The sequence below is a fragment of the Anguilla anguilla genome, chromosome 17 (assembly GCF_013347855.1).
Source record: "Anguilla anguilla isolate fAngAng1 chromosome 17, fAngAng1.pri, whole genome shotgun sequence".
Lineage (NCBI taxonomy): Eukaryota > Metazoa > Chordata > Actinopteri > Anguilliformes > Anguillidae > Anguilla > Anguilla anguilla.
Genome location: NC_049217.1, coordinates 2,939,132 through 2,965,265, shown reverse-complemented (window position 1 = coordinate 2,965,265; position 26,134 = coordinate 2,939,132). Strand labels below are relative to the sequence as shown.

General features: G+C 42.9%; 1 protein-coding gene across 1 annotated transcript in view; it reads right to left on the bottom strand.

Moving 5' to 3' along the window:
• The window catches only part of LOC118216273 (SH3 and cysteine-rich domain-containing protein 2-like), a 33,121-nt gene extending 9,527 nt beyond the window's left edge, over positions 1-23,594 (bottom strand). The window contains exons 1-6 of the mRNA XM_035397363.1: positions 22,917-23,594; positions 13,449-13,812; positions 11,672-11,766; positions 3,551-3,635; positions 1,455-1,570; positions 660-795 (exon numbers count right to left, since the gene is read on the bottom strand). Coding sequence (XP_035253254.1) covers positions 660-795; positions 1,455-1,570; positions 3,551-3,635; positions 11,672-11,766; positions 13,449-13,812; positions 22,917-23,009 — 889 coding nt within the window. The 5' untranslated portion in view covers positions 23,010-23,594. The remainder of the gene's footprint in view (positions 1-659; positions 796-1,454; positions 1,571-3,550; positions 3,636-11,671; positions 11,767-13,448; positions 13,813-22,916) is intronic.
• Positions 23,595-26,134: the final 2,540 nt, after the last annotated feature.

Here is a 26,134-nt window from a genome sequence, read left to right as displayed (position 1 = left end):
ACCTAACCCCTAACCGCTCTGGCGAATGAGAGGCATCAATTGTAAAGTGCTTTGGATAAAAGCACTATATAAATGCAGTCCATTTACCATTTACCAAAAAACTAAAATTGTGGAGTACAGAGCCAAATCAGGAAAAAAAAATCCCAACGCACATAGATACACACATGCACATATACAGTGGTATGCAAAAGTTTGGCCACCCCTGGTTTCTTGCAGATTTTTTAAGTGAAGAGAAGCTAACACAACCTCTGCTGGGAACAAATGTATACATGACATATTTCTGTAGATTTTAATGCTCAATTACTTTTTATTTGCTGCATTTAACAGATTAAAAATATAAAAATAATAAATGTGGCATACCACTGTACACACATCCTACACCAGCATGGACAGGCAAGGACACACAACCTTGCATGCACAAGCACATGCGTACACACATGCGATCGCACACACGTGATCGCGCACGTAGGCACCTACAGTGTGAAGTCATGTGGAACCTATCAGTGTAATTGATGGGTATAATAAGGGGCCGTGTCAAAAGTGCAGCGATTGTACTCAAACGTGACAGCAGTGAGGTGAGTGTGGGGTAAAGCAGTCCTCTCCCACTTCTGCCCTTCCTCACAGTTCTGCCGGTGGAGCTTTCAGAGACGAGCTCTAACCTCCGAGATCCAGACTGCCACTGTCATCCTCAGCGCTGGGCTGGCCTTCCTCTCTGTCCTCTCTGTCCTCTCTGTCCTCTCTGTCCTCTCTGTCCTCTCCTCCCTCTCTGTCCTCTCCTCCCTCTCCTCCCTCACCCTACACCCATCACAGAGAGAGAAAGAGACCTTTGATTCTCCTTTATTTAACAGTAAAAAAAAGGAGACATACAAATCTAGTTATACATAATAATCAAAGATGGAAAGTAAACCAACACAATAGAAAGAGAGAGAGAGAGAGAGAGAGAGAGAGTGTGTGTAGAGAGAAAATGAGAATGACCGACAGAGAGAGAGGAGAGAGCGAGCGAGAGAGAGTGCGAGTGAGAGTATGCAGAGAGAGAATGAGAATGATCAACAGAGAAAGAGGAGAGAGAGATGGATAGAGAGATACGCCTTTTATCGGCACTGCAGTCGGTATTAATGTAAAAATCTATCTGTATATTCTTTCAGTATTTTGTCCAGCAAAGATCACCCATATTTTTCCCTGGATTTTGTTATGCAATTTCACTTATGATGTTTGTACGGAGAATCATATCTCTTGGCTATTATCAGGGAAATATAAGGATTTCTGATGAATATCAGTAAAAACTGATATTTAACAGATTTTAAAAAACTTTTTAAGCCCCAGATATAAATGATAAAGATACTGTTAAAAGCATGGATAAGTCTACAAAAGAAGGACAGAAGGCCAAGCATTAGGGGCTGTAATGTAACAGGAACAGGAAGTTATGAGAGCGCCCCCCCCTCCTCGGGTCGCACCATGCTGCGGGTGGGCGATTCGGAGACGCTGCCGAAGCTGGAGCGGCTCATCTGTGCCAGGGACGTCCCGTAGCGCAGGGCCTCATACACCGGGTCCACACGCGCCCTCCCGGGGTCTGCGCAGAGACACACACACACACACACACACACACACACACACACACACACACACACACACATACATTAATACACACACACACACACACATACACACACACACATACATTAATACACACACACACAGAGACATATACACACACACACACAGAGACATATACACACACACACACATACGTGCACACACAGGCACACACACATACACACACACATACACATACAAATACACACACACACACACACACATACATTAATACACACACACATAAAGACATACATTAATACACACACATACACGCACACAAACGCACGCATGCACACATACACACACATATACATACATACACAAATAAACACATACACAGAAACACACGCACATACACATACACACACAGAGACACAAACACACATAAATACACACACACACATACATTAATACATACATATACACGCACACACACACGCACACATGCACACATACACACACATATACATACACACACACAAATAAACACACACATACACATACACACACAGAGACACACACGCACAAACACACACATATACACACACACATACATTAATACACACATATACACGCACACACAAACGCACACATGCACACATACACACACATATACATACATACATACACAAATAAACACACACATACACAGAAACACACGCACATACACACACACACACAGACACACACACACAAACACACATATATACACACACACATACATTAATACACACATATACACGCACACACACACGCACACATGCACACATACACACACATATACATACATACATACACAAATAAACACACACATACACAGAAACACACGCACATACACATACACACACAGAGACACACACACACACACACACACATACACATGCACACATTCACACATACACAGATGTACACACACAAACGCATGTGCACACACACACATACATACACAGATGCACACGCACACACACACACATACACACACACAGTCCCCTAACCATCAGCTATATACTCAATATACTCATATACAGATTATCATAGGTTCAGCTCCCAAAACATTAATCCTGTTTAACCTTTTCCACAACATCACTGAGATTAGGATGAGGGATCGCTGCCCCTGTTTGGGGCAGGACGCACCCAAAGAAAGCCCTCGTTACAGTTAGCAAAGAGAGGACGCGGATCTGGGGAATAATCACGCTCGCGTCGACACAGATCGGAGCGACCCATTTAGAAGCAGGGAGGAACACGTCTCTGGCTCGCCCTTAATGTGACACCGAGACAGAAGGAAGGGGAGACGCAGAGACACCGCGCTTTACGGGCAGCGGAACAGGGAGCAGGAGGCCTCTGTGAGTTATGGAGGAGATGGGAGCACAGCATTAGCTGCGCGTGAGAGGAGCGGTGTTACTAGCCGCTCAAGGGCCAGATTTAAGTATCCCTCCTGTACATATATTCTGGAGAGAAACAAAACAGAGCAGTAGCTGGCAACAGGGATATTACAGACTTGGGAGACACAATTCAGGTCCTGGTGGGTCGTTGTGTATGATGGTTTTTGATCCTAACAATTCTTCTGGCTAATTCCTAAACTGTAAACACATCTATTGGGCCACAATAAAAAACTTTCATCAGAGAGTAAATGCTGCCTTTAGCAGCATCTCTCTGTTTTGACAAAAGAAATATCAGATAAAATAAATTATTTAACGGTTTAAAGTGGTTTAGCAGAAGTTGGCATGAAATCCTGAAACAGATACAGGCCACTTTGTAGACCCATACTACAGGCAGTATGCTGCTGACCTTGCTTGTTAGAGATGAGGGTCACTGAGGACTGGTGATCTCATCCCCGATGACCGCAATATGAATTATGGATGAATTATCATGGGCAGTGGCCGGGAGATAGCGGTCATACTGGGAGAGGGGTACGCCCCTTTGGGGGTGAAGGGCACCTGACGTGCTTCCTCACCTTTGGGGGCGGGAGCTTCCTGGACGGCACCCAACTGGTCATTTATAAGCATCGGGGAACTGAAGTTCCGCTTGAACACCCCAGACTGAGAGAGAGAAAGAGAGAGAGAGACAGAGGGGGAGAGAGAGAGAGAGAGAGAGAGAGACCTATTATTGGTATTGCAGGCAGCATTAAAGTATAAATATACAGGTAGCTGTATATTCTTTTAATATTTTGTCCATAATATTTTATATACCATTCTTTTCCCCAGAATATTGCAATGCCCAATGCTATTATTTATGGTCTTTGGAATGAGTATATCCCCTGTGTACATGCTGGCTATTATGACACCGAGGAAATGTTTCTTCCAGAATTCTGTTGATAATACGCACCCCCAGATTTTTATCAGAAAGATATTCATTAAAGCATTGACTACAAAAGTTTAGAAAAAGCTTAGAACTTTGGAAAGAGCTTTATTGAACCTGATACTTCCAGTAGGTGGGGGGATACCCTACAGTCTCATTCATTGTAAATGTATTCATACGGATAAACAAATCCATACGGGAGAGTTTGAGAGAAAAAAAAACAGACGAGCAATAAGGCTGAATATTGTCATATGCGTTCTAAGGTTGAAAAAGAACTACGGGAAGCTAAGAGGATCTTTGAAAGACAAATTGTCCCAGATGAAAAAAGTAATCATATATGTTTCTTTCAATACTGTATTAGGAAAAGGAACGTGAAGGAGGATGTCTGGTGTAGCAGGAATGATGAAGGAGCATTGCTTTATAAGAATAAAGATATTGTTGAAGCTTAAATAGTTATTTTATTAAGAGTTTTACTAGAGAAGAGATTACTAATAGACTGGAAGGCATATGCAGAATGTCTTTGCCAATATTGAGATAGAGGATAAAGTACTGGATAAATTACATAAACTAAAGACAAATAAAGCAGCAGATCCTGATGGCATATACCCAAGCATACTCAGAGTTGGGTGAGATCCTCTATAATCTACTTGCAGGTATTATTAGACAGTCTATAGAAACTGGAGAAATACCTGAGGGCTGGAAGCAAGGTAATATAATAGCAGTATATAAGAAAGGGCACCATACTGATCCTGAAAACTTCAGGCCTGTCAGTTAATCTTTCATCGCATGTAAAATACTGGAATGTATCATTAGAGACAAGTGTTTCTTGAAAATAACAACATCCTGAGGGATAGCCAGCATGGTTTTCACAAAGGATGGTCTGGCAAACCTTTAGGTATTCTTTGTAGAAGCTGCCATATATATATATATATATATATATATATATATATGCACTTATTTTCAAAAAGCATTTGATAAGGTAACATGAGAGACTTGAATTGCAAAATGAATACAGTAGGAATTACAGGAGGTATTTCAGAGTGGATTTGGAACTGGCTACAAGGTAGAATTCACAGAGTAATAGTAGGAGGGATATTATCTGAGCAGGGAATTGTGGGAAGTGAAGTCCCACAAGAATCAGTGCTGGGACCACTGCTCTTCCTCATTTATATCAATGACCTTCACAGGGACATAGAAAGTACATTAGTAAAATTTGCAGATGATACAAAATCGGGAGGCCGAGCTAATACTTTAGAATCTATTAAAGTAATCCAAGAACATTTAAACAAAATCCAGAAGTGGGTGGAAACCTGGCAAATGAAATTCAATATAGCCAAATGTAATGTTTTGCATGCGGGGAAAAAAACACATGGCAGAATTGATTTATGGGAGAACTTGCTCAAATTGCAAAAGATTTGTGAGTAATGATGGTTGATCAGAGTCTTTCAGGTTCTAGGAACTCTGCTGTAGCAGTAAAAAAAAAAAAGGCCAACATTATGCTGGGATATATAGTCAAAAGTATTGAGTATAAACCCAAAGTTATACTTATCTTATACAATACATTTGTTAGACCACACTTGTATTGTGTGCAGTTCGGGGGACTGTACTAAAAGAAAGATATAGAGACTCTGGAAAAGGTTAGAAGAAGGGCAACCAAATTGATTGGTATGAAAGATAATAGCCATGAGGAAAGACTTAAGATGCTTGATCTCTTCAAGCTCAGTAAAAGGAGACTTAGGGGTGGTTTGACTGAGGCTTTTAAATTCATAAAGGGTATCAACGAGGTGAACTACAAGAGACTCTTCAGGTTGAGTTCTGTTAATAGAACGAGGGGACATAAATGGAAATTTGCAAAAGGTAAATTCCGTACGGACATTAGGAAAAAAATTTTTTACGCAGGGAGCAGTAAATGTGTGGAATAGCCGGTCAGGTCATGTAGCAGAGGCAGAAACTCTGGGAATTTTCAAGACCAGGCTTGATACGGTGTTAGATACTAGTCTATAAGTAAACAGAGCGCTAGGTACAATTTAGTCAGGAACATAGCAAGCATTGTTGGGCTGAATGGCCAGTTCTCGCCATTATGTTATGTTATGTCACATACAAATCTCCTTTCAAACACCATACCTTCTTCAAATCTTCCATATTGTTTGTCTGGTGATAATGATAGTAAACTCACATTCTTTTCTTATAATAACCTGAAAAAGCATAAAAAGGTGCTGGACACTATTTTATGACATTTGAACCAAATGAATTTCACTGTCTCACAGCTCGAGGGCCTCATTTATAACACTGTGTGGAGGTTCCATACTAAAATGTTATATGTGCACTAAAGAAGAAAACTGTGCATGGTCAAAAATATCCTGCTTTATAAAACCATCTGTACACTCACCTGCACATATTTTCTCTTTATGAATCACAATCAGCTTGAACACATGCACAAGCCAAATGCTAATGCCCTCCCAGTTAACTCCCACAATTATGCATCAATGGTTAACGGAATGTCCAGTGCCCAGCGATGAGATGCGTATAAATCAGCTCGCCATTCCAATTCAATATATTAGGCAAAATGGAAAAGTTGCACCGCAAAACAAAGAAGAGAAACTTCACGGAGTGTGAAATCGAGACGCCCGTTACGGAGGTGGAGGCCAGATGGGCTGTATTGTTTGGTGGCCACAGTTCTGGCGTAAGCAATAAAATAAAATTTGTGGAGCGACAACATGCAACAGCACCCATGAACACTGCCAGCTTAGCAAGACACACCATTTTGGAAATGAAACGGAAGAGTCGGGATATTGTAGTGGATGGGGGGTGGAGGTGGGTTTCAGGGGACACCAGAGCTGACCCCCCATGACAAGCGTCTGGCCTCTATAATCAGGGACACAGTCTCTTCAGTGGGGTCATTACAAAGAAAGAGGGAGGCACCGACATGGCATGGGATGAAGTCGCTGAGGGTGAACCAGGTAAATGGACCACTCCTTTCTTGTGGGTAAAGCTAGGCTACACGCTCGATACGTGCCATTCATACTCAAGGCTGGGCGTTTGTCATGGAAAATATTGGCGGAAGTTACGGGGCAGTCACGCCGAAGTTGTTGAAAATCACAGAAAACTTCAGCGACTGTAGCAACAGTCACAAGCGCTTGGAGTTCTAAAAAAAAAACCCACTGCCAACGACCAGCTGCTGGAAACAAACAGCCTACGAGTAAAATACTGATAGGCTGGTGCATTCATTCGTGGAAAGAAAGAGCATGCAGTTTTGCCTTTCATTTAATTGTTAAAAATAGAGCATGCCGAAACTGCATTGCTAAAATAAAGCATGGTTGCCGTGTGTCCGTTAATATTTCTTTTGCATTTTGGGAATCTTGACCTCAGCGCATGCCAGAATTGCCACGCTTCTCTCCGCATTCGGCAATATTGCTAAAAAGCATGTGCTTATACAAACAACACTGCAGGCTACATTAAGGTTGACAGTTACCATCCGAACCTGCCGAAAAATCACGGAGAGCACCAAAAACGGAGGACATTGCAGAAGTGGCACAAACAAAAGGGGAAAGTCCTGGAACTGCCCAAAAAATGGCAAATATCGCGGAATATGTAACACCTGTGACTTTTGTGACAAACACTAAGCCTTATTCTTACTTATCATTATGTGCATGGATCTTGAAAAAAATATGCGGTCTTTTTTTCAGAATCGGGGGTATTTAGGACAGGGTGCAGCCAGTGGTGAGGAGATGAGCGAGGCTGAGGCCGCTCCTGGCCCTAACGCCTCGTGTGCCATGTGACTCCAGCAACGGCCGTGACCTCACAGGTGCTGGGCTACAGGCACAAACTGACATGACACGCTCAACTGACAATGGTGCCCCAGGACTGAGACATTAAGGCTATTTTGGCAGAAATCTCCCTTAGTTAGAAAGAACTTGTTAAAAAATGAAAAGAAAACTCTTAAAAAAGCAGCTTACCGATCCTTTCACAGGCACCGAATCCTATCCACACGCAGCTGCATCGCGGCAGCATTGGGTTGTTCTGGGCATGGTTCTGGGTCAGGATTTGGGTCAGTGGGCGAGACCATTCCTCTCTGCCATATTGTGTGCCCATACAATAAGACACACCTTTACGGTGTAGTGGAGCAACCTACTACCCGTGGAATCCATGACAATTAAGTGCAATGCACTTAGCTAAGACCCATTTACACCATATAAACCCATAATGAAATGTGTGCATTTCGTACAAACGATAGACTTTCACACCCCGAGTATCAAAGACACTTCAGTTCTATACATTCTTCTTCTATTATTTTTAGAGGGCTTTTCAATTTGATGTGAAGTATGCCTGAAATGAACTGAGTGAAAAGATCAAAGTTGTCATCAAAGTTCCAGTGGCTGCACGCACGTTCTGACATCATGTTCTTTTTCATAAACTTCATACATCTGCATGAAGAGTGCCGCATGCACTTTTCAGGAGGGTTTTTCTTTCTATATGCAGTGTCTTATAAATGAGTCCCCTGTATGTCTGTATGCATTTTCACCGCAGGCCTAGTCAGACGAGGGCCAATCAGAATGCATTTCTGGTCCTGGAGTACAACTCTGGGCACAGCTCAGTCACTACGTATGGATCTTCAGTGGAACAAACCCCCTGAAATTTAATTCCAAGATGCCTAGCGACCGTGACTATTTTCCATTGATTCTTTTTATAATGCCTTCAAGCCAACCAGAATTTTCCAGATCGCAAAAGAGTTTTATCTCCTTAAACCTGCCAGCCCGGGATGGAGAGGATCGTACCACCATAAAACAGTCAATCGATACAAAGATGGCCAATTTTCTCCATTAAACTCAGAACGAGTGGCTGGCTTTGCGCTAGTTTATTTCAATGCTTTCGCTGTTCAATACCTCGCTGGTATTGGCCTTGTGTCTCACACAAAATTGAAAAATGCTAGAGGAGGCCACAGTGACTTTGAAGTTCATAACTGAGACAGTTCAATATTACTGATGAGCAATGGTGCTTAAACTGATGTCGGCAGGGAAGTCAATGGGAATAACAAGCGTGTGCAGAAGGGCATGCTCAACGAATGTCATCGTGGCAATAGGTCCGCCGGAGAAGCGGATTGGTCTCGGCTGCGCCGGCTGGTGGAGAGAGCACACGCACCTGGGTTGTGCTAACCAATCAGCCCAGGTGCTTAAAGTTTTCCTTTCCACAGTTCAGGGCGGAGCTCACACCGAGAGAGCTAGTTTTGATTTTCGTTGTTTAGTTCCAGTTTTGTTTGTCTGAAGATGCTGGAGAGAGCAAACCACCGCTGAACAGTAGCAGGAGCTGGCCTGGTGAATAGTGGGCCAGCTACGAGCAGCGTGCTGACAAGCGGTCGCTCTCTCTTACTCCCTTCGGTGTTTCTTCATTCAGTTTGTCGTTTTAGTTTATTGTTTTTGCCCGGAACCCGTGAGGGGGAAGGGTGAAGATGTTCGTTTATTGGATTTTGTGTTGGTGTAGGTGTGCTCTCTTTCTATCTCTCTCTCTCTCTCTCTCCATGCGGCAGCCAACGGTGTTTCCTGGAACTGCCGCCTCTCCGTCCCAGCGGTGGCACACCGGCGTGTGACAGTCACGTCCTGGCTTGATTCGATGCGTGAGGCAAAACGGACCAGCGACTGCTAAGCAGTTGACCATAAATTTCAAGCCTGGGCAAGAGGAGCCAGTTTAATCAAATCAATCAACCAGTGAAATTTTATTTATGGAGCACATTTTACAAAGAATTTCAAATTTCACAGCATACACTGGCCTAGACTCACAAAAAGGACAATGGCGATAAGGAAAATCTCCCTGGACGGAATGTAGGAAGAATCCTTGGGAGGAACCGGACTCAAAAAAGGGAGCCCCTCCTCCTCTGGCTGGCTCAGGGTGTGCACTCATAGAAACAGGATGTGCTCAAGTGCATTTTCAGCCTGTCTTTAACAGGAAAGATTTAATAAAAGAACAGAGGTGGCCCAGCACCCTTTTAAAGGACTTCATGAGGACCTTTCCTTCTTTTCTGTACAGTACTTGTACAGCATGTACAACACAGTGTGAAAGCACTGCTATAGCAGAATCCAAGGAATGCCCATGACTGTAAGGCATGGTGAGCTACACACAGCAGATATGCGTGAGGCTGTGTTGCTTTATGTGTCACTGGACTACCGGCTTGAGATGAGATATCTGGACTGTTAAAACGTGAGAGAGTACACGGAGCTGGAAGAGGACAAGGACCCAGTGGCTCCACTGCTAAATAAATAAGGTTCTAAAACATTTTTAGGTCATGGAAAACTACAAAAATGTATTTTTGGGTCTTTGGGGAGATGTCTTTTAAACATTTCCCTGGGATATAAAAACGTTTAGCTGTGATGTGGACCTTTTACAACATAGCCAGAAAGTTTGGGCTGGTTAAAAAATATAGTTATATATATTATATATATATATATAACAGTTATATACGTTCAACATAACCTTACCGCAACATTGTAAAAAGCAGCCATAATGTTTTGCGCTTGGGAAACCAGCATTGATATTCAGTCTGCTTTTCTTTGCCTGTTTTGACACATCTTTATCGGAGGGCCGTGGCTATGTAACTTAATCAACACCTCCAGGACCAATGACAAAAGGGGCACTTAAATATACCATTACTCTCAGATAACAACCTTGCTATTGCGAGGCAAAGAACATTATCACCCAGACGAAGCTCAGGTTAAAAATAAATTTGCCAGCTTTCTTTATAAGCCAGGTTTTATCTCAATGTAACCACGGCGACATGAACGCACTTGCCTGCAAGGACAATGATGAAGGAAGTACTTCTGCATGCTGTTTGTTGCTGGGAACAATTGCATTATTACAAAGGTAAAGAACGTCATTACCACAATAACTTGGAGCTTTAAAACAAGTTTACAACCTGTAATTTGCTCCTCTCTTTTACCACTGAGTTATGATTGGAGGAATTCCCTAAATTGTCTCTGCAACACACCCCTATATCCCTAGTTCTGCATCTATGCCAGCTTGTTCACCACAGGGAAAAATAAACCCTTGAAGCTCTCTTGCTCAAGGACACGTTTAACTGATGAATGAACAGAAACGACAGCTGACTACTGGGATTTCAGGGTAAGCATGAGTTTGGCTGCACTCTCCTGAGCTGCAGGGATGGACCAGGTGTGTAAATGTGATTACGCATTCCAAATTGGAAAATAAAATAGGGAGTATTGCAAGTGGTATTGCAAGAGTATTGAAATAGTAGTCATTGGATGGAGAGAGGGATGCACTAAGTCAATATTAATAGTCATTTTATGTATTATGGCTAGTTTTACATTTACATAATAAAGCATATTTTACATTAGAATTAGCATGAGTTTTATCATTATTGTTAGTTTTATGTATTAGTATGTAGTATTAGCCCTCATTTTACATATTAGTATCAGCCATAGTTTTATGTATTAGTACTGGCAGTTGTTTTACTTATAACTATTAATGCTAGTTTTGGTTATCAGTATTCGTGCTAGTTTTACAAATTAGCATTAGCATTCATTTTATGTAGTAGTATTAGTGCTAGCGTTATGTATTAGTATTAGCACTAGTGTTATGTATTAGCACTAGGATTAGTTTTATGTGTTAGCTTTAGCACTAGATTTATGTATTAGCACTAGGACAAGTTTTATGTGTTAGTATTAGCACTAGTGTTACGTATTAGCATTAGTGCTAGTTTTTAACTAAGATCTATGTCATATCAGTTGGCTGACTGGACCCTGTGTGATGTGCTCCTCGCTCGACTCACCTTGCCGTTGCAGGGCTGCTGGGACAGTTCGGAGGAACACCAGAGGTGAGCGCCCATCTTGCAGGTTTTGCAGCGTAGGCCTTGTTTGGAGTTTCCTGTGGAACAGGGGTGGGGTTAGAGCACAGCCCCAGCCAATAGGAGGGCAGGACCCTCATCAACAACCTTGATCAACCTGACAAAGCAGCAGCGTGAGTGTCAAGTCTTAACTAAGATCAGTTCTTTACATTTCACATACACACACTTAAATACATCAGTCTCTGCTTTTTAGGTGATGAATACAATTTCACATCAAAGCTGCTTTCATTTCAAGTCTGAAAAACAAAATGGATATTTTCAATGAATGCATACCCATGTTTTATGCCCACTTCAAAGGAAAGCAGTCTTTTACACATGATGAAGAGGCGATGGACAGTGTGAGCTGAACAATGGCTTTCAGCACTCAGAAGAAACCGAAGATCTGCTATTATTTGACTGTCCCTGTGAAACCATACCTTATATACCCAGATTTCTGAAAGATGGGAGAATAAAGAGACAGAGGGAACGAGAGAGCCGAGGCTGGAGAAATAATCAGATTCAGGCATAGGTGCAAACAGAAGAGGTTTACTGAAATGAAAAAAAGAGCAAAGAAAGAAAAAATGGGGGGTGAAGCTATAGCTATATATCACCCTGGAAGGAGATTCAAGAACTAGCAACAATGCATGAAAATGTACAATGACTTGCAAACACTTGAAACACTCTGGCATACACATGCACACACACACACACATGCACGCATGCACGCACACACTCATGCATGCACACACACACACGTGCACGCACGCACACACACACACACGTGCAAGCAAGCACGCACACACACATGCATGCACAAACACACACACGTTTGACACTCATCGTGGGACCCTACCAGTGGAGGAGACTTGGGTGAGATCAACCTTTTTTTGCTGTGTTTTTTTTGTTTTTGCTGAGACATTTTGGTTTGCGAATTTGGATTACGTATATTTTTATTTTTACTTTGCTGTCTCTCTTTTTGCCTTATATATACCTGGGACTTTGCTAAAGGACTTCCTTACTGGAGAAACTGAAATGACAAAAAAAAATTGGAATGTTCGCACGGGATGGATGTGAACAATGCTGATGTTGTTTGTTGAATGTTTCTGTCATCATATGAAACCTGAGAATTAATATCCTTCTGATTATTATAATTGAGTCCTCCTTTTATTATTTTTATGAGCGACTGTAACAAAAAGCTAGAAAAACATTATAGTGTAAAGGACAGAGACGCAGATGTTGTCCTTTCCTCCACTGCAACCCCCCTCTCTGGATTTACAGTCCCCTTGGATGGGGGCACAGTGGCATCCACTAACCTGCCAGCAATCATGTGCAGAATCCAGAATGTTCCTTGTCCTGATTAAAACTCTTATTTTCAGAATCTGTCTGTCTTTGTGGGCCTCTAGCATTCGGCTGAATTGCTGAGCATCTCATATTGTCAGCTGTTAAAGAGTGAAAAAAGCTCTTGATGTGTGTTTATGACATATCCATTGGATGAAGCATTAGGGTGAGCATTTCCTCATTAAGCCTTTAAGGTGTATGATCAACAAATATGTGATTAGAATGTTCTTCAGTGAACATTCTAATGCTGATGTAACCCTCTGCACTGTAACTGAAAGCAATGGAGCTCTAGAACACTGACTTAGATTATTGAGAAAACATTCCAAAAAACCTACTCTTCAAAAGAGATAATCAGCAATGAGGAAAAATGGAGACGGCCGCCTACCGACGATGGCGTGCTTGCATAGCTGACAGGAAGTGGGCCGGCGGAACACGTGCTCCAGGAAGCAGTGCGTGACCACGGGACGGGCCTGGGGGGCGGGCTTGGCGGAGAGCGAGGGGGAGGAGGCCAGGGTGGGGGAGCGGGAGCACAGGGACGGGTTGGGGCTGAGGGAGGGCGAGGGGGAGAGGGAGGGGGACCAGTCGCCGGCCAGCGGGGAGCCCGGCAGGAGCGGGGGGGAAGGCGGAGGGGGGTCGGCCAGGAAGTCCGGCGGGAGGCGGGCGTCGCTATTGGACCGCTGGAAGAAGTTGTCCACGCTCCGGCTGCGCATGATGGTCTTAAAGGACAGGGAGCGCTTCAGACGCTGCAGCTGCAGGGAGAGAAATGCACCACAAAGGGAAAAGGACAGACTTAAGAACAGACCCAGGTCAAATACAAATCTTCACTGAAAGACCCCCGTACAGGTTGAAAACAATGCAGCAGAATTCAGAATAAAACAACTGAAGGATCGTACAAGTGAAGAATGTTTTTCTGAATGTCGGCCAGAACTAGGTGTTTCCCTTTCTGCTCGTTTAAAAAGACATAAAAATGAACAGCGTTACACAGTGGCGTGGAATAATAACTACACAGGCCAGAGGATTGGATAAAATGCAAGGTGACTGAAGAATTGCTTCTGATGGTGTTAGCTGATGAAAAATATCACGAAAGGTTATTATGTTATTTGTCTATTGCATGATGATGCATGGAGGTCTCAGCCTGATATCCGCGGATAATATGAATGCAACGCATTGCGTAGTAACAAAAAATAATTTTGCCAAGTGTTCAGGTCAAAACTGAAACCAGGACTGGATGGACTGAATAAAGGCAAAGTAGATTGCTCACAAATCCAAAGCCCTCCAGAATGTTTTTTTTTTTCATATAAATTCATATTTTCATTACCTAACAAATCCACGTACTCGATTTATAACAGACCTCCAGGAAATTTTGCAGGGATGTAGTTTAAAGTGGAACCTCACAGCAAATCATAATTCATGAGCTTCCATCGAGGTTCGGAACTTATAGAAGAACTCCGTGTAGCAATATATAGACACAGAGAACATGTTCATTAGGCAATATTGTGTTACCTGTCAACTCTTTTAAGTGATTCAAACCAATTTGTGTCACAGTATTGCACGTGGTGTGCAAGATCCTTTGATTATGTTCCCCAGCTAAACAGAAACTCAGGAGAGGGAGACGCAAAGGTCGCGTTCTGGTTCTTCGCGGCGCAGCGCATCAATCAAGATAACGTGGCAGTGCCATTTACGGCACTGGAACATAATTACACCAGATTTAATAAGCGGTGATGCATGTGTGACACGCGGAAGAGTCCTTGTTAACCCTTTCTTAGGGAACCTTGAGAACTGAAACAAACTACGGAGCACAAACAAAAGTTCAAGTTCTTTTTTGTACAGGGTTCGGTAGGATGCAGGGGCTGTTTACGACTTTGGAATGGATCGCCAAGAGGCGGCATTCTGGCAGATTCTGGAACACTCCTTAGTTCCCTTAGTGCCTGTGACCATGAATTTATGTATCTCCACTGCATGGCAGGGTGTACAGCATAAGGCAGCATTATGTAGCATAGCCCTGATTATATTTAAACCCATATTTTAATTTTTTATTCTGGAGGTGTGGACGGTTTGTGCAACTGTACACTGAACACTAAGTAACTACTGTGGCTAACTAATTAACTAACTAAAACATATTTCTATAACTCATACCAGCTTTGAGAAAATATCCAAAGTGATGCATTCTGTGATGCTTTTTATAGACTTGGGGTCCTGTCTGACGGAAACCGTGAACAGTAACCCAGATTCGGAGCCTTGTGGGACCGCGCGGAAGGGTACAGTACGTGAGAGAGTGTTTATTAAAGTGTCACATTTTCCCGACTGCTCCCATAGGATCCCCGGCCCCTCCCTGCCCCACTAACTACCCCACCTCTCCTCATTACGCCCTAGCACACTATTAATAGCTCCGGAGAAGAGGCTCAATTCATCATTCAGCAAACAAACAGCAATTAACAGAAGCGGGACTTGCGAGTAACTTCGCGGTGATCAATCCTCCGGCTTTGCGAACAGAACGAGCCGGCTCCGTTGTCTCGCGAGCATTGGGTTTGAAAACGAGAGGAATATAATTTGGTAGGCGCATAAAAATAACTCGTCTGAAACTTCGCATAAATAAATGAATGATGCAGCAGGCTGAAATTTTAGCGAGGGATGCTGCGGCACGGAGATGAATCAGGCAAAACAAATGAGCAGCGGGAGTGCGGCTCGTCCCTCCCCGGCAGAGAGACGTAGCGCGCTCGTAAAAACATAGCGCCTATTTTAATGCTTCATTATAGAGGCAGGGATTCTTTTTATATGCATTTCCCACATAAACCGTGGAACAAGAAATCATTTGTGCAGCAGTTCAGTCAAACCGAGTAGGATATTACTGAACCTAAGAGTGCACGTTCACCTTCAGTATTTCTCTCACACTCACTTACATTATGGACACTTATAAACACTTTCACACTGCACATATAGACACACACAAACTCACACACACACACATGCACACGCAGAGACTCTCTCTAACACACGCACACATATACGCACACACACATGCGTGCGCACACACACATACACGCACACTCACAAAGGTAATTCTCAGTCCTTTCATCCTGTCTCTGAGTTCCTGTGTGAGTAAGACCCTGTCAGGGGGGGATTACTGCTCCTGGAGAGCAGTGGGCCTCCCCCTCTCCTTTCCTATTCTCTCCTCCCTTCTGTCATCTTTTCTCTTCTCCTTATCTCCCTCCCTCCTCTCCTTATATCTCCCCTCTTTTCTCCATCCTTTCCTCTTTCACCATTCTTACTACCATGTCCCTTCTCTCTTACTTCAAGCATTACATTATACTTTCAGTATTTGTTCGGGGAACTTCCTCCAAGAAACCAGTTTGGTATGTCCTGTCCTCATAACTGGTGTGATCTATATTTCATGCTTCAAAACCAACTCTTGTGAGTCTGTCATCTGAAGATGATGTTATGTATAACCTCTTTTGTTATTATGTAAGCAAATTGAGTAGTCTTTTGAATCAGAAAACTCTGTGTAATGGTGACAGATCTATTTCCTCTATATTCCTGAAGTCACAGACAATACGTATGACATAGTTGAATGTTTGAGTGTAACTGACAGCTTGACTTGTTCTGCTCCCTCGCAATTACTTGTCCTTATGCTTGTCTGTAAAACCGTGTCAGATCTATCTGACCTAATTGATCTGATAGGTTACTCCAGTCCTGGAATACACACTTACTGTGGGTAACAGGGTCTGCATAATGCGCAACTGTAAATGTATGTCGATGCATTGCCTCTTGTTGGTGCGTTTCATGGTCCATGGAGATATGTTTTAATGTATTTGTGCTGTTGCTCTTGTTTTTCTTTCATTTTGGTGTGCACAGACCTGATAATGGATCTCTCAGTTTTTGTGCCTTGTGGGCTCCAATTATGGTTTTTTAAATCAACAGGCATACACTCACTTGATGCAAACAAACATCATTCACATACTGGCACAGACAGGAACAGCATGTTCTGCATTTGAAATGCCAGTCCCAAGCTCCCTGCTTTCTTTTAACCTTTTAGATGGTACGACTCAGACATATCATAAATCCTAAAACACAGCATTTATCGAATGTCCCCTCCCCCTGACCCCAACTCCCTTCTTATATAGGACAATGCTTAGGCGCTCTGACTCTGAAGGAGGAGCGAGTCACAGATGGCAAAAAGGACGGTTCTAGTCCCGGCGATCAAATGGGCTAAACGGCTAAGCTTAAAGGCTCTGGGCGTTCCAGTTTCTCCATTTATCAGATTGGTCTTTTTTGGAATCCCGCTTCGCTCTCTGACAGGGGCTTGCCGAAACGTTTTTTTAGCCGTTCATTAGAACTCACCGTTTAATAAAGGCCTTTTGTTGTTATTTCTAATCAGAAGAGTGCTTCGGTTACAATCTTTCTAGCTCGTTATACTCACCAAGAGGCCAACATCAAATGCACCTTCTATTATTGTTTTAGTTTAATTTTATTGACAGTCTCCTTTTTTATGCCCAGGTAAAAATTCCTGCTTTATATGATTGTCCTGGCTGCTGAGTGACTAGTTGATTACCCTGCACAACCCCATGTGAAGAAATAGTATGCTTGATGATTACACTTCTGTATACTTAAAGTATAATTCGAGTTTATACATTTATACTTCACGACTGCTGAAGTATACATTTTTTCATATGGGACAGCTGGGGGGAAGTATATCTGACCCTCCTTTTCTGTGGAGGAATTGGCGGGGAGGGGTTAGTCACACACAGATTCGAGATCCATCAAAAACAGATTGAACTTTTGAACCCACATTTTTGCATATGTTTCAGGTACACCAAAAGGTAAATCAAGTTAATTAATAAACTAGTTTAATTAATATTCATCTGTTAATGGGTGAAGCCGGTCCTTGCCTTTCCCCAAAATTTTGTTGAGCTGGTATAATGTTAGCTACTTGGCTAAAAATGACTTAACATTTTTGTTTTATTTTCTAACAAAATCATTTGAGTGTATTTTTGTTTCTGAGTAAGCCCATTTAGTGTTTGATTGTGAGCCCGTTTAGTGTTATATTGCTGCAGTCAGGGAGGGTTACTGTGGGCATATCTGAGCGGCGGCTTGCTAAAAATAAGGAGAAGGACGTCATTAAAATGAAGGCCACATCTCCTCTGTCAAGGGCTGTTTATGCCACTTGATTGCCCTGAGTGATTTTGTGCGGCTCTTAAAAACCTGCGCTCCTAAACTTGCGATGCAGACAGACGCGCCTCGTTCAAAGCCCAGAGACAACAAAGAAAGGTCGACGCCAAACCCCTCCTTCACCGCCTCCTGCTATTCGACAGTGTCCCTGCCTCAACCTGCTGGCCAGACAGGACCGTTAAACTCAATCTCCCAGTCTGCTTTGAGCTTCATTCCAGCTGTCAATCACGGTGCAAACAGAAAGGAATAGAGTCAGTGAGTGAGAGTGAGAGGCATCAATTTCATTTTTAGTTTTGGTTCCAAATTAGGGTAAATAAATCAAAAATGTTTTATGATTGTTAATTATATATAAAGACCCACAAACGCACAGCCAAACCTAGCGCTTATCAATGGAGTATTTGTTGCTTTTGGATTACTTGGCTGATCGTGCCTTTGGGAGAGAGAGCATCTTTAGGGACCGTGCATGTGTGGTGCAGATACGTTTGCGGACTGCGAAGAACGACTGATGTTGGCACACGACCCTGCAGGTGGCATACCTTTAATGGGATGGCTAGGGTGTTCATTCCTTATGCAAATCAACAAGAATAGGAACATGCTTTCAAATTACGAACAATTCGCATTTATCCTCTGATACACCTGGGATATGCATGAAAATCTAAGGTCCCTCGTTGGTTTTTCATGGGGACTTTTACTAAGAACAAAAGTAAGAAGAAATTAAGAAAGTTTTGTGAATGAGGCCTATTGTCTTTTGCCTCGATTCTTATTTGTTGTTTATTTAATACAAGATTTATTGCACTGTGTACTGGGTATGCATGAGTAAGCACTTCATCGTACTTGTATCCTTGATATTATATCCTGCGCATTTGACAAACGGACAAATAAACAAAGTAGTTCTCCACTTGGCAAACCTAACATCAGTGGACGATATAAACCTTGTGTTTCACTAATATGGAGGCTTTTCCAGTCTACCGTTGTGCTGCTTTGCAACATTTCCCACATCCTTGCTTTCAAGCCGTTGTAATTGCCTTCGTTTGAAAACTCGTTTAGAATCGAGCCGTCCTGCCTGCTTCCCAACGGGATATGAGAATGGTTACATCCATCATTCCTCTCCTATAGCATGCAGTTTATTATCAAAGAGTTATTCAGCAATGCCCAGAGAATGCAATTGTTTTGGTAATTGTTTTGGTACCCTGGAGGTACAAGTGAAAAGTTTGAAGGTAAGGGGTTTATCAACTCCACACGCCAGTTAAAATGTTGACATGGTTTGAGGTATTGCTAACGGGCAGTTTTAAATTGCTTTAGGATCACCGGAGATGTTTTTGTCTCTTGGGGGAAACAGAGAGAGGTAAATCTCTAGTGTTCGTTTGGCACGGTTGTGGACGAAGTTCACACAGCGCTTTGGTGCTCATTTTCATTTGAGGAAATGAATCAGCAGTTACTGTAACTGACATTCTTATGTCTCAGCGGGCTAAGAAACCCTTACTAAGTGTGATGGTAAGTGTTACTGGATGGTCATGAGCCCAAAAGGTGTGACTCATGTTTACGTCATTCAGTGATACGCCAGAGACAACTCATCTGATTTTAATTGACCCCCCAAGGAGAAAAAAGGGCAGGGACTCCACAGGAAAAGTCTAAACAGGAAGAGCTGAATTCAGAGAGGGGTGGCGGGTGGCGGGGATGGTTCTCTAAATGCATTTAGTAACGTATCTCTGGAATGATTTGTCACTGGGGACTGGGGTGTAGGGTAAGATCAAAGGTGGAGTATGACGTTTAAGCATGGGGGGAACAGTGAAAACTTGGGGGCCAGGTAGGGGGGGGGGGGCACATTTCCTATCCTGGCCCTGGAGTGGAGGGCTGGGGGGGGGGGGGGGGTAGGGTTTGCAATGACACTGCCACCCCCACCCCCCCACAGCCACCCCTTAATCTCCACTGATGACTAACGTCCATGGCAGTTTCTTTAAAACAGACATCCCTTCGGGGATATTCTGTAAAAAGCAACCATGCGCATGGGGACATTTCAGGACGGCAGCTAAAGTCTCATCTCCACACCTCTCTGTCCACCTTCCTTTTGACCCATTCCTCATTAATATTTCTTACTGGAGAGCAGAGAGCCTGACCCCTTATGTATTTTTCAGATAAGAGGGAAGCAGAGGGGGTTACAGACAGAGATGGAGTCATAGTACAGAAAGCATCACGGTCAGGGATCAAGCCCTTAGCTGCACGGGGGGGTTTGTATATGAGTTGAGTCTTCCTCCCTCCATGCCACACAGTCACTCACTCCATTTAGCGTTCTGAGTAAGGCTGTGGAGGTTGAGTGGGAATCTGTTACCTTGATGAGTCACGTTTCCTCCCAGCCTCTCCAATCAAATCCCAATCATCTCCGCTGATATGGGGACAGCGATGAAATTTTATCAGTGATTCATCTGTTTGTTTGATTTTAAACATCAACAGCTCTTGAATAGATTGCTCTGAGGACGTATACATGCCCTTTGACGTGAGTGAGCACTTATGTGTGTGTGTGTGTGCATGTGCGTGTGAGCACTTGTGTGCGTGTGTTCGCGTTTTTGTGTACGTGTGTGTGTGTGTGTGTGTGTGTGTGTGTGTGTGTGTTTTGGGGTCTTGGAGTACAGGAGACTGGTGATAAGAGAGGGATCACTTCTGCACCATTCTCACACAAACTGGGGTGCTGTGAAACTCCACCTGTCATTCTCTCTTCCATGTTCCACCTGTTTAGAATGCTTTCAAAGAAACTTCCAAATACCTTAGTTCTTCTCCCTAGATCCACCTGTGAGATGCATCTAGATTCTCATCCTTCTCTTTCTCTTTTTCACCAACTTTTTGCCTTTCTTTATCCTCCCTCTGCCACACACCCACATGGACTACAAAAATATATGTATATACTGGAATACTGTACATATACAGGAATTGAATATTATCAAGGTCAGAGAAGATATAGCAACACTTCAGAATATATAGGCAAGTGTACGTATTATTGACACATCATTTAAAATATATATTATTTGAATATAATATATATTTGTAGAAGTGTTTCAAAATAACAGTGTTTTTGGTTTCAGTGCAGAACATCCTTGCTAATCCTTGATTAAGCAGGGTAGGTTTTGACACCTTGTCAGGTTTTGTATCGTACACAAGCATTCTTCTCAAGTGAAAGTCATTAAAATGAAATGCCAGACAAAAATGAAAGTAGCTTTACATTTTTTGTTGTTCCTCTTTCGAACACCAATGGCTTTTCACAGCAGGATCAGCAGTAGCCATATCTCCAGGCATTGAACTGTACTACTGTGGCAGAGCCAGACAGTACGTCCTATTTTTTCGTAATGCTCCTAATCATACCAATACAGCAAGCTCCGCCCTGCACTGAGTGCACTTTTGCAAATTTAAATCAGAAAATAAAGCACTATTTTTCAACCTTAATCACCGAGGCAGATGAGCTTGTCAGGTATGGTCTGTGTTAGTTGGTGCTGAGCAACCCCTGAACTTTTGGGGGCCAAATACAACATCTTATCCCGCCCCTGCCTTTCTTTCCAGGTTACTGCGGGCGGGGGGTGCGATCGCGGAGCTTCGCAGCTGTTACTGTCCTCTCTTGGGCCAGCCCATGCTATGGCTGAGAGACAGGAATACGCCCGAGACAGGGCGCCAGTCCATCGCATGATAATATCTAACAGCTTTTATACATTTTTTTTCTTCTTAAATTTCAAATCGACAATTAAAGGAGCGCTCCTTTCCAAGTTAGGTGACGCAGTGAGAACGATAACGTGTGACCAGTGACATTGGGTTTTCATTAAAGGTCGCACTAAAAGAACGTGGCAATTACCTACAACGTTACCAAGCCTTTATAGTCCGTATATAACCGATACATACATAGGCTATAACACGACTCAGACAGAATTTAGATTATGAATATGTTACTTTATAAGCACATCTGCACATGCGCACGAGCGCACACACAATGGGTAGCACTGCCTAGCCTACCTGCCATTGCAGATTGGTTAATCCATCCCTATACATAAACAAGAGAATAGTCCATCCCGACGAAAACAAGTGAATAATGTTAATAAGTGAATATTTTTACAAATATTACCAACTTGGCAGGACAAACCAAGATGATTAATAGAGAAAAAGCAATCCAATTACTTCTGGTGGCCCGGAATAAATTTAACTTTCAGAATACTCGGACAAATTCGCATGCCCTGTTGCAATTCTGAGAGAAGTTAGACAACATGCTTGCCCTCATTACTTTATTTTCCTTATGATATTTGATTTTTCTTGATTAAAAAATGTTTTATAGTATATGATAGCGCTGGGCGTTTTTTGTAATCTGTTTCAATGAATAGGCGTGAAAAAGTCTTTCCATAAATATATGCCAATAAATAATCGTTGATAACGGCGAGATAAATGCATTTTGAATCCCTTGTAATGAATGGTCGCCTACTCGTGTGGCGCCTATAGAATATTGACTTAAAACACCATTTTCTTTCCAAATTCACACCGTAGTTGTATTGCCCTAATGCTGTACTGGTATACAGTTATATATTGGCGGCGACACGAGGTGCATGTGTGGTAGTACTATCAGATGCGGATGCTGATAGCACGCAGCGCATGTGGTTAGCATCACTAGCGAGGTTGCCGGGACCCTTTCCGGATTAGGTACGTATCTTCACCTTACCTTAGAAGCGTGCTGTATGGACATCGTGCCATGCGAGTTCTCCCGGTCTCGGTTCTGTGGTTCATTCTCTTTTTCACTGTTTTCCGTCATCATCAGTTTTTTCTTTTCTTTTCTTGGGCAGGTTAATTGAACGTAGTGAACAGGAGAGGGGCCGATGGCTCTATGAGGTGGTCTTTGTATTCCCTGCTTTTAGGAGGTGAACAGAAAAAAAATCCACACCGACTACTCCTGAGGTTTAAAATATGTGCAATGCATTCGGGCTATTTCGGTTTATGACAGTATTCAGCAGATAATGGTTTTATCCGCAAGTTTTCCCTTTTCAATACGCAGTTTCTTGTGCGCTTCTCCGCTTTGGAACTGCAAATTGGCCACTGTAATCCAAATACATATGTTGTAACAGGCGTGCAATAATAGCACACAGGGTAGAATAAATATTATAATTCCAAAATTCTCCACAGTCCAAGTAGATTTATTTCGCGGTTACCACCTCTGGTATGTAGGTACGGTTACGCTTTCCCACACGTTGCGCTTCCGCCCTGTCCTCCTTCAAAGTGACGCGCTGTAGTGGCCACGCATGTATACACCTGTGCCCACACGCGCACCTTCGCGGTTGATTTAAGCGCGAGCCCCGCTGTAACACAGTTGACGCATTTGCGGCTGATTGGTGAACTGCCTCTCTCTTCCTCCCTCCCCGCTGTACCATTGCTGACGAAGAAAAAAAAAAGAGATCTGAGACTGATACAGGCGAACAGATAATAAGCAGTCACACAGTTATGTTTTCTACTGTTAGCAGACAAAAGTGATATGTGCATAAATAATGTTTTCTATTTTTTTGCTAGATACACACAATTGTATAAAATACGTGTATATAATCTATCCTACACTTTGAAAGTAAAGATGATGTTGCAATTTGTAGAGAAATAACGTGCATTTTGATGTTGTTTTGAAAGACGTCGAAATGCGACAGAGGACGACCGAAATAAAGCTGTATGCAGTCTTTAAACATTATCTTTGCAGTTTTGACAGTTTATTTAATGACACAAACGACGTCTAAATTCAATACTTTAATATTTGGAACGAAAAAAATCACACACCGCCTGAGTTACATAACATTTGTGACTGAACTTCATTCCAAATAATTCATCAAGTGAAATCCACTGGTGAAGCTCCACCTATAGACAGAATTCGATAGTACTGCAATCACAAAACTGCAAACAACCCGTCGTTACCGCTATAACGAGGAAATGTGTGCTCGGATGACTCTGGTGACGCGGCATTGAAGCTATCGATTTGGGAAGAGAAAAGGAAAGTAAACTAAAACATAAGATAATATAGATGTACAGAGGTGGTGGGCGGTAATTATTGTAGAAAAGATTTATTGAACGGTTTATTGACTAATTTCCTCGTGCATGCGATCACGCGCACATGCAGTCACGTCATATTTATTTATTTATTGGGTAGTGATGCTGAGTCTCTCGTGACAGATGCCAGCTTATATGATTGCCTTGTTATCGCTCTGCACCTTCATTAATTTGTCAGAGATTCGATGTCTCCAATGGTTGTATTAGTCAACCGTCAATCAATAAATTACACCCCAATTACAAAATCTAATTAAGTTGAATACATTTTTTTCCAAAGGAAAGACTGCTCCCATTGGCTCTGATCAGCAGCGCTTCAAGAGCCTCGTTTTCCCAAGAGCGCAAACCAAGCCCCGCCCCTTTAGAGAGGCTACAGGGTAGCACGGAAGCTTCCTTCTATTTCACATTTTAAAAAATGTTCAAAACAATGACCTTTAGAGGCAAGGTGACATCTTTTGTTCAATGAGATGTGCAAATTGAGCTCAGAGTAGAGTTTTCAACCTACATTTGCTAAATTAAAGCTACAGCACAGATGCACTCAGGTTTATGAGTGTATTAAAATAAATATTGAGTGCAACGGGGTTTACCTGTCTTAATGTGATCACAATGTGCAAAGTTAAGAGATGTGGCGTATGTGGCAAGGTCAGGTCTGATTTGGGATTTCATGTACCTTCTGCTCTTAATCGCATAATATCCCCAAACATTTATATGATCTGACATTTCTGATGAAGCCATGAGCTGCAGCCTTGTTATGTGTTACATGATACAGGAATGAACCAGCACTGGTGCGTCCAGCTGTTTTCAAAATTAAACCAGTATAATTAGTTGGAACAAAAAACAAGAAACAAACCAGCTTTCCTGAAATGGAGTTTTACATCCCTGTGATGGATGTGGTTTGAGGAGGCGCTAAGGTTAGCTGCATGCTTCACTGACAGTGCTTAAGGCAGGGTTGCCCTGCCTGGCCCCCGGAGATCTACGGTGCTGTAGGCTTTCACTCCAACCCAAAGAAAGCACTCCTCATTCAACAGCTGGAGATCTACCGTGCTGTAGGCTTTCACTCCAACCCAAAGAAAGCACTCCTCATTCAACAGCCGGAGATCTACCGTGCTGTAGGCTTTCACTCCAACCCAAAGAAAGCACTCCTCATTCAACAGCCGGAGATCTACCGTCCTGTAGGCTTTCACTCCAACCCTAACAAAGCACTCCTCATTCAACAGCTGGAGATCTACCGTGCTGTAGGCTTTCACTCCAACCCAAAGAAAGCACTCCTCATTCAACAGCCGGAGATCTACCGTCCTGTAGGCTTTCACTCCAACCCTAACAAAGCACTCCTCATTCAACAGCTGGAGATCTACCGTGCTGTAGGCTTTCACTCCAACCCAAAGAAAGCACTCCTCATTCAACAGCTGGAGATCTACCGTGCTGTAGGCTTTCACTCCAACCCAAAGAAAGCACTCCTCATTCAACAGCTGGAGATCTACCGTGCTGTAGGCTTTCACTCCAACCCAAAGAAAGCACTCCTCATTCAACAGCTGGAGATCTACCGTGCTGTAGGCTTTCACTCCAACCCATAAAAAGCACTCCTCATTCAACAGCTGGAGACCTACCGTGCTGTAGGCTTTCACTCCAACCCAAAGAAAGCACTCCTCATTCAACAGCTGGAGACCTACCGTGCTGTAGGCTTTCACTCCAACCCAAAGAAAGCACTCCTCATTCAACAGCTGGAGACCTACCGTGCTGTAGGCTTTCACTCCAACCCAAAGAAAGCACTCCTCATTCAACAGCTGGAGACCTACCGTGCTGTAGGCTTTCACTCCAACCCAAAGAAAGCACTCCTCATTCAACAGCTGGAGACCTACC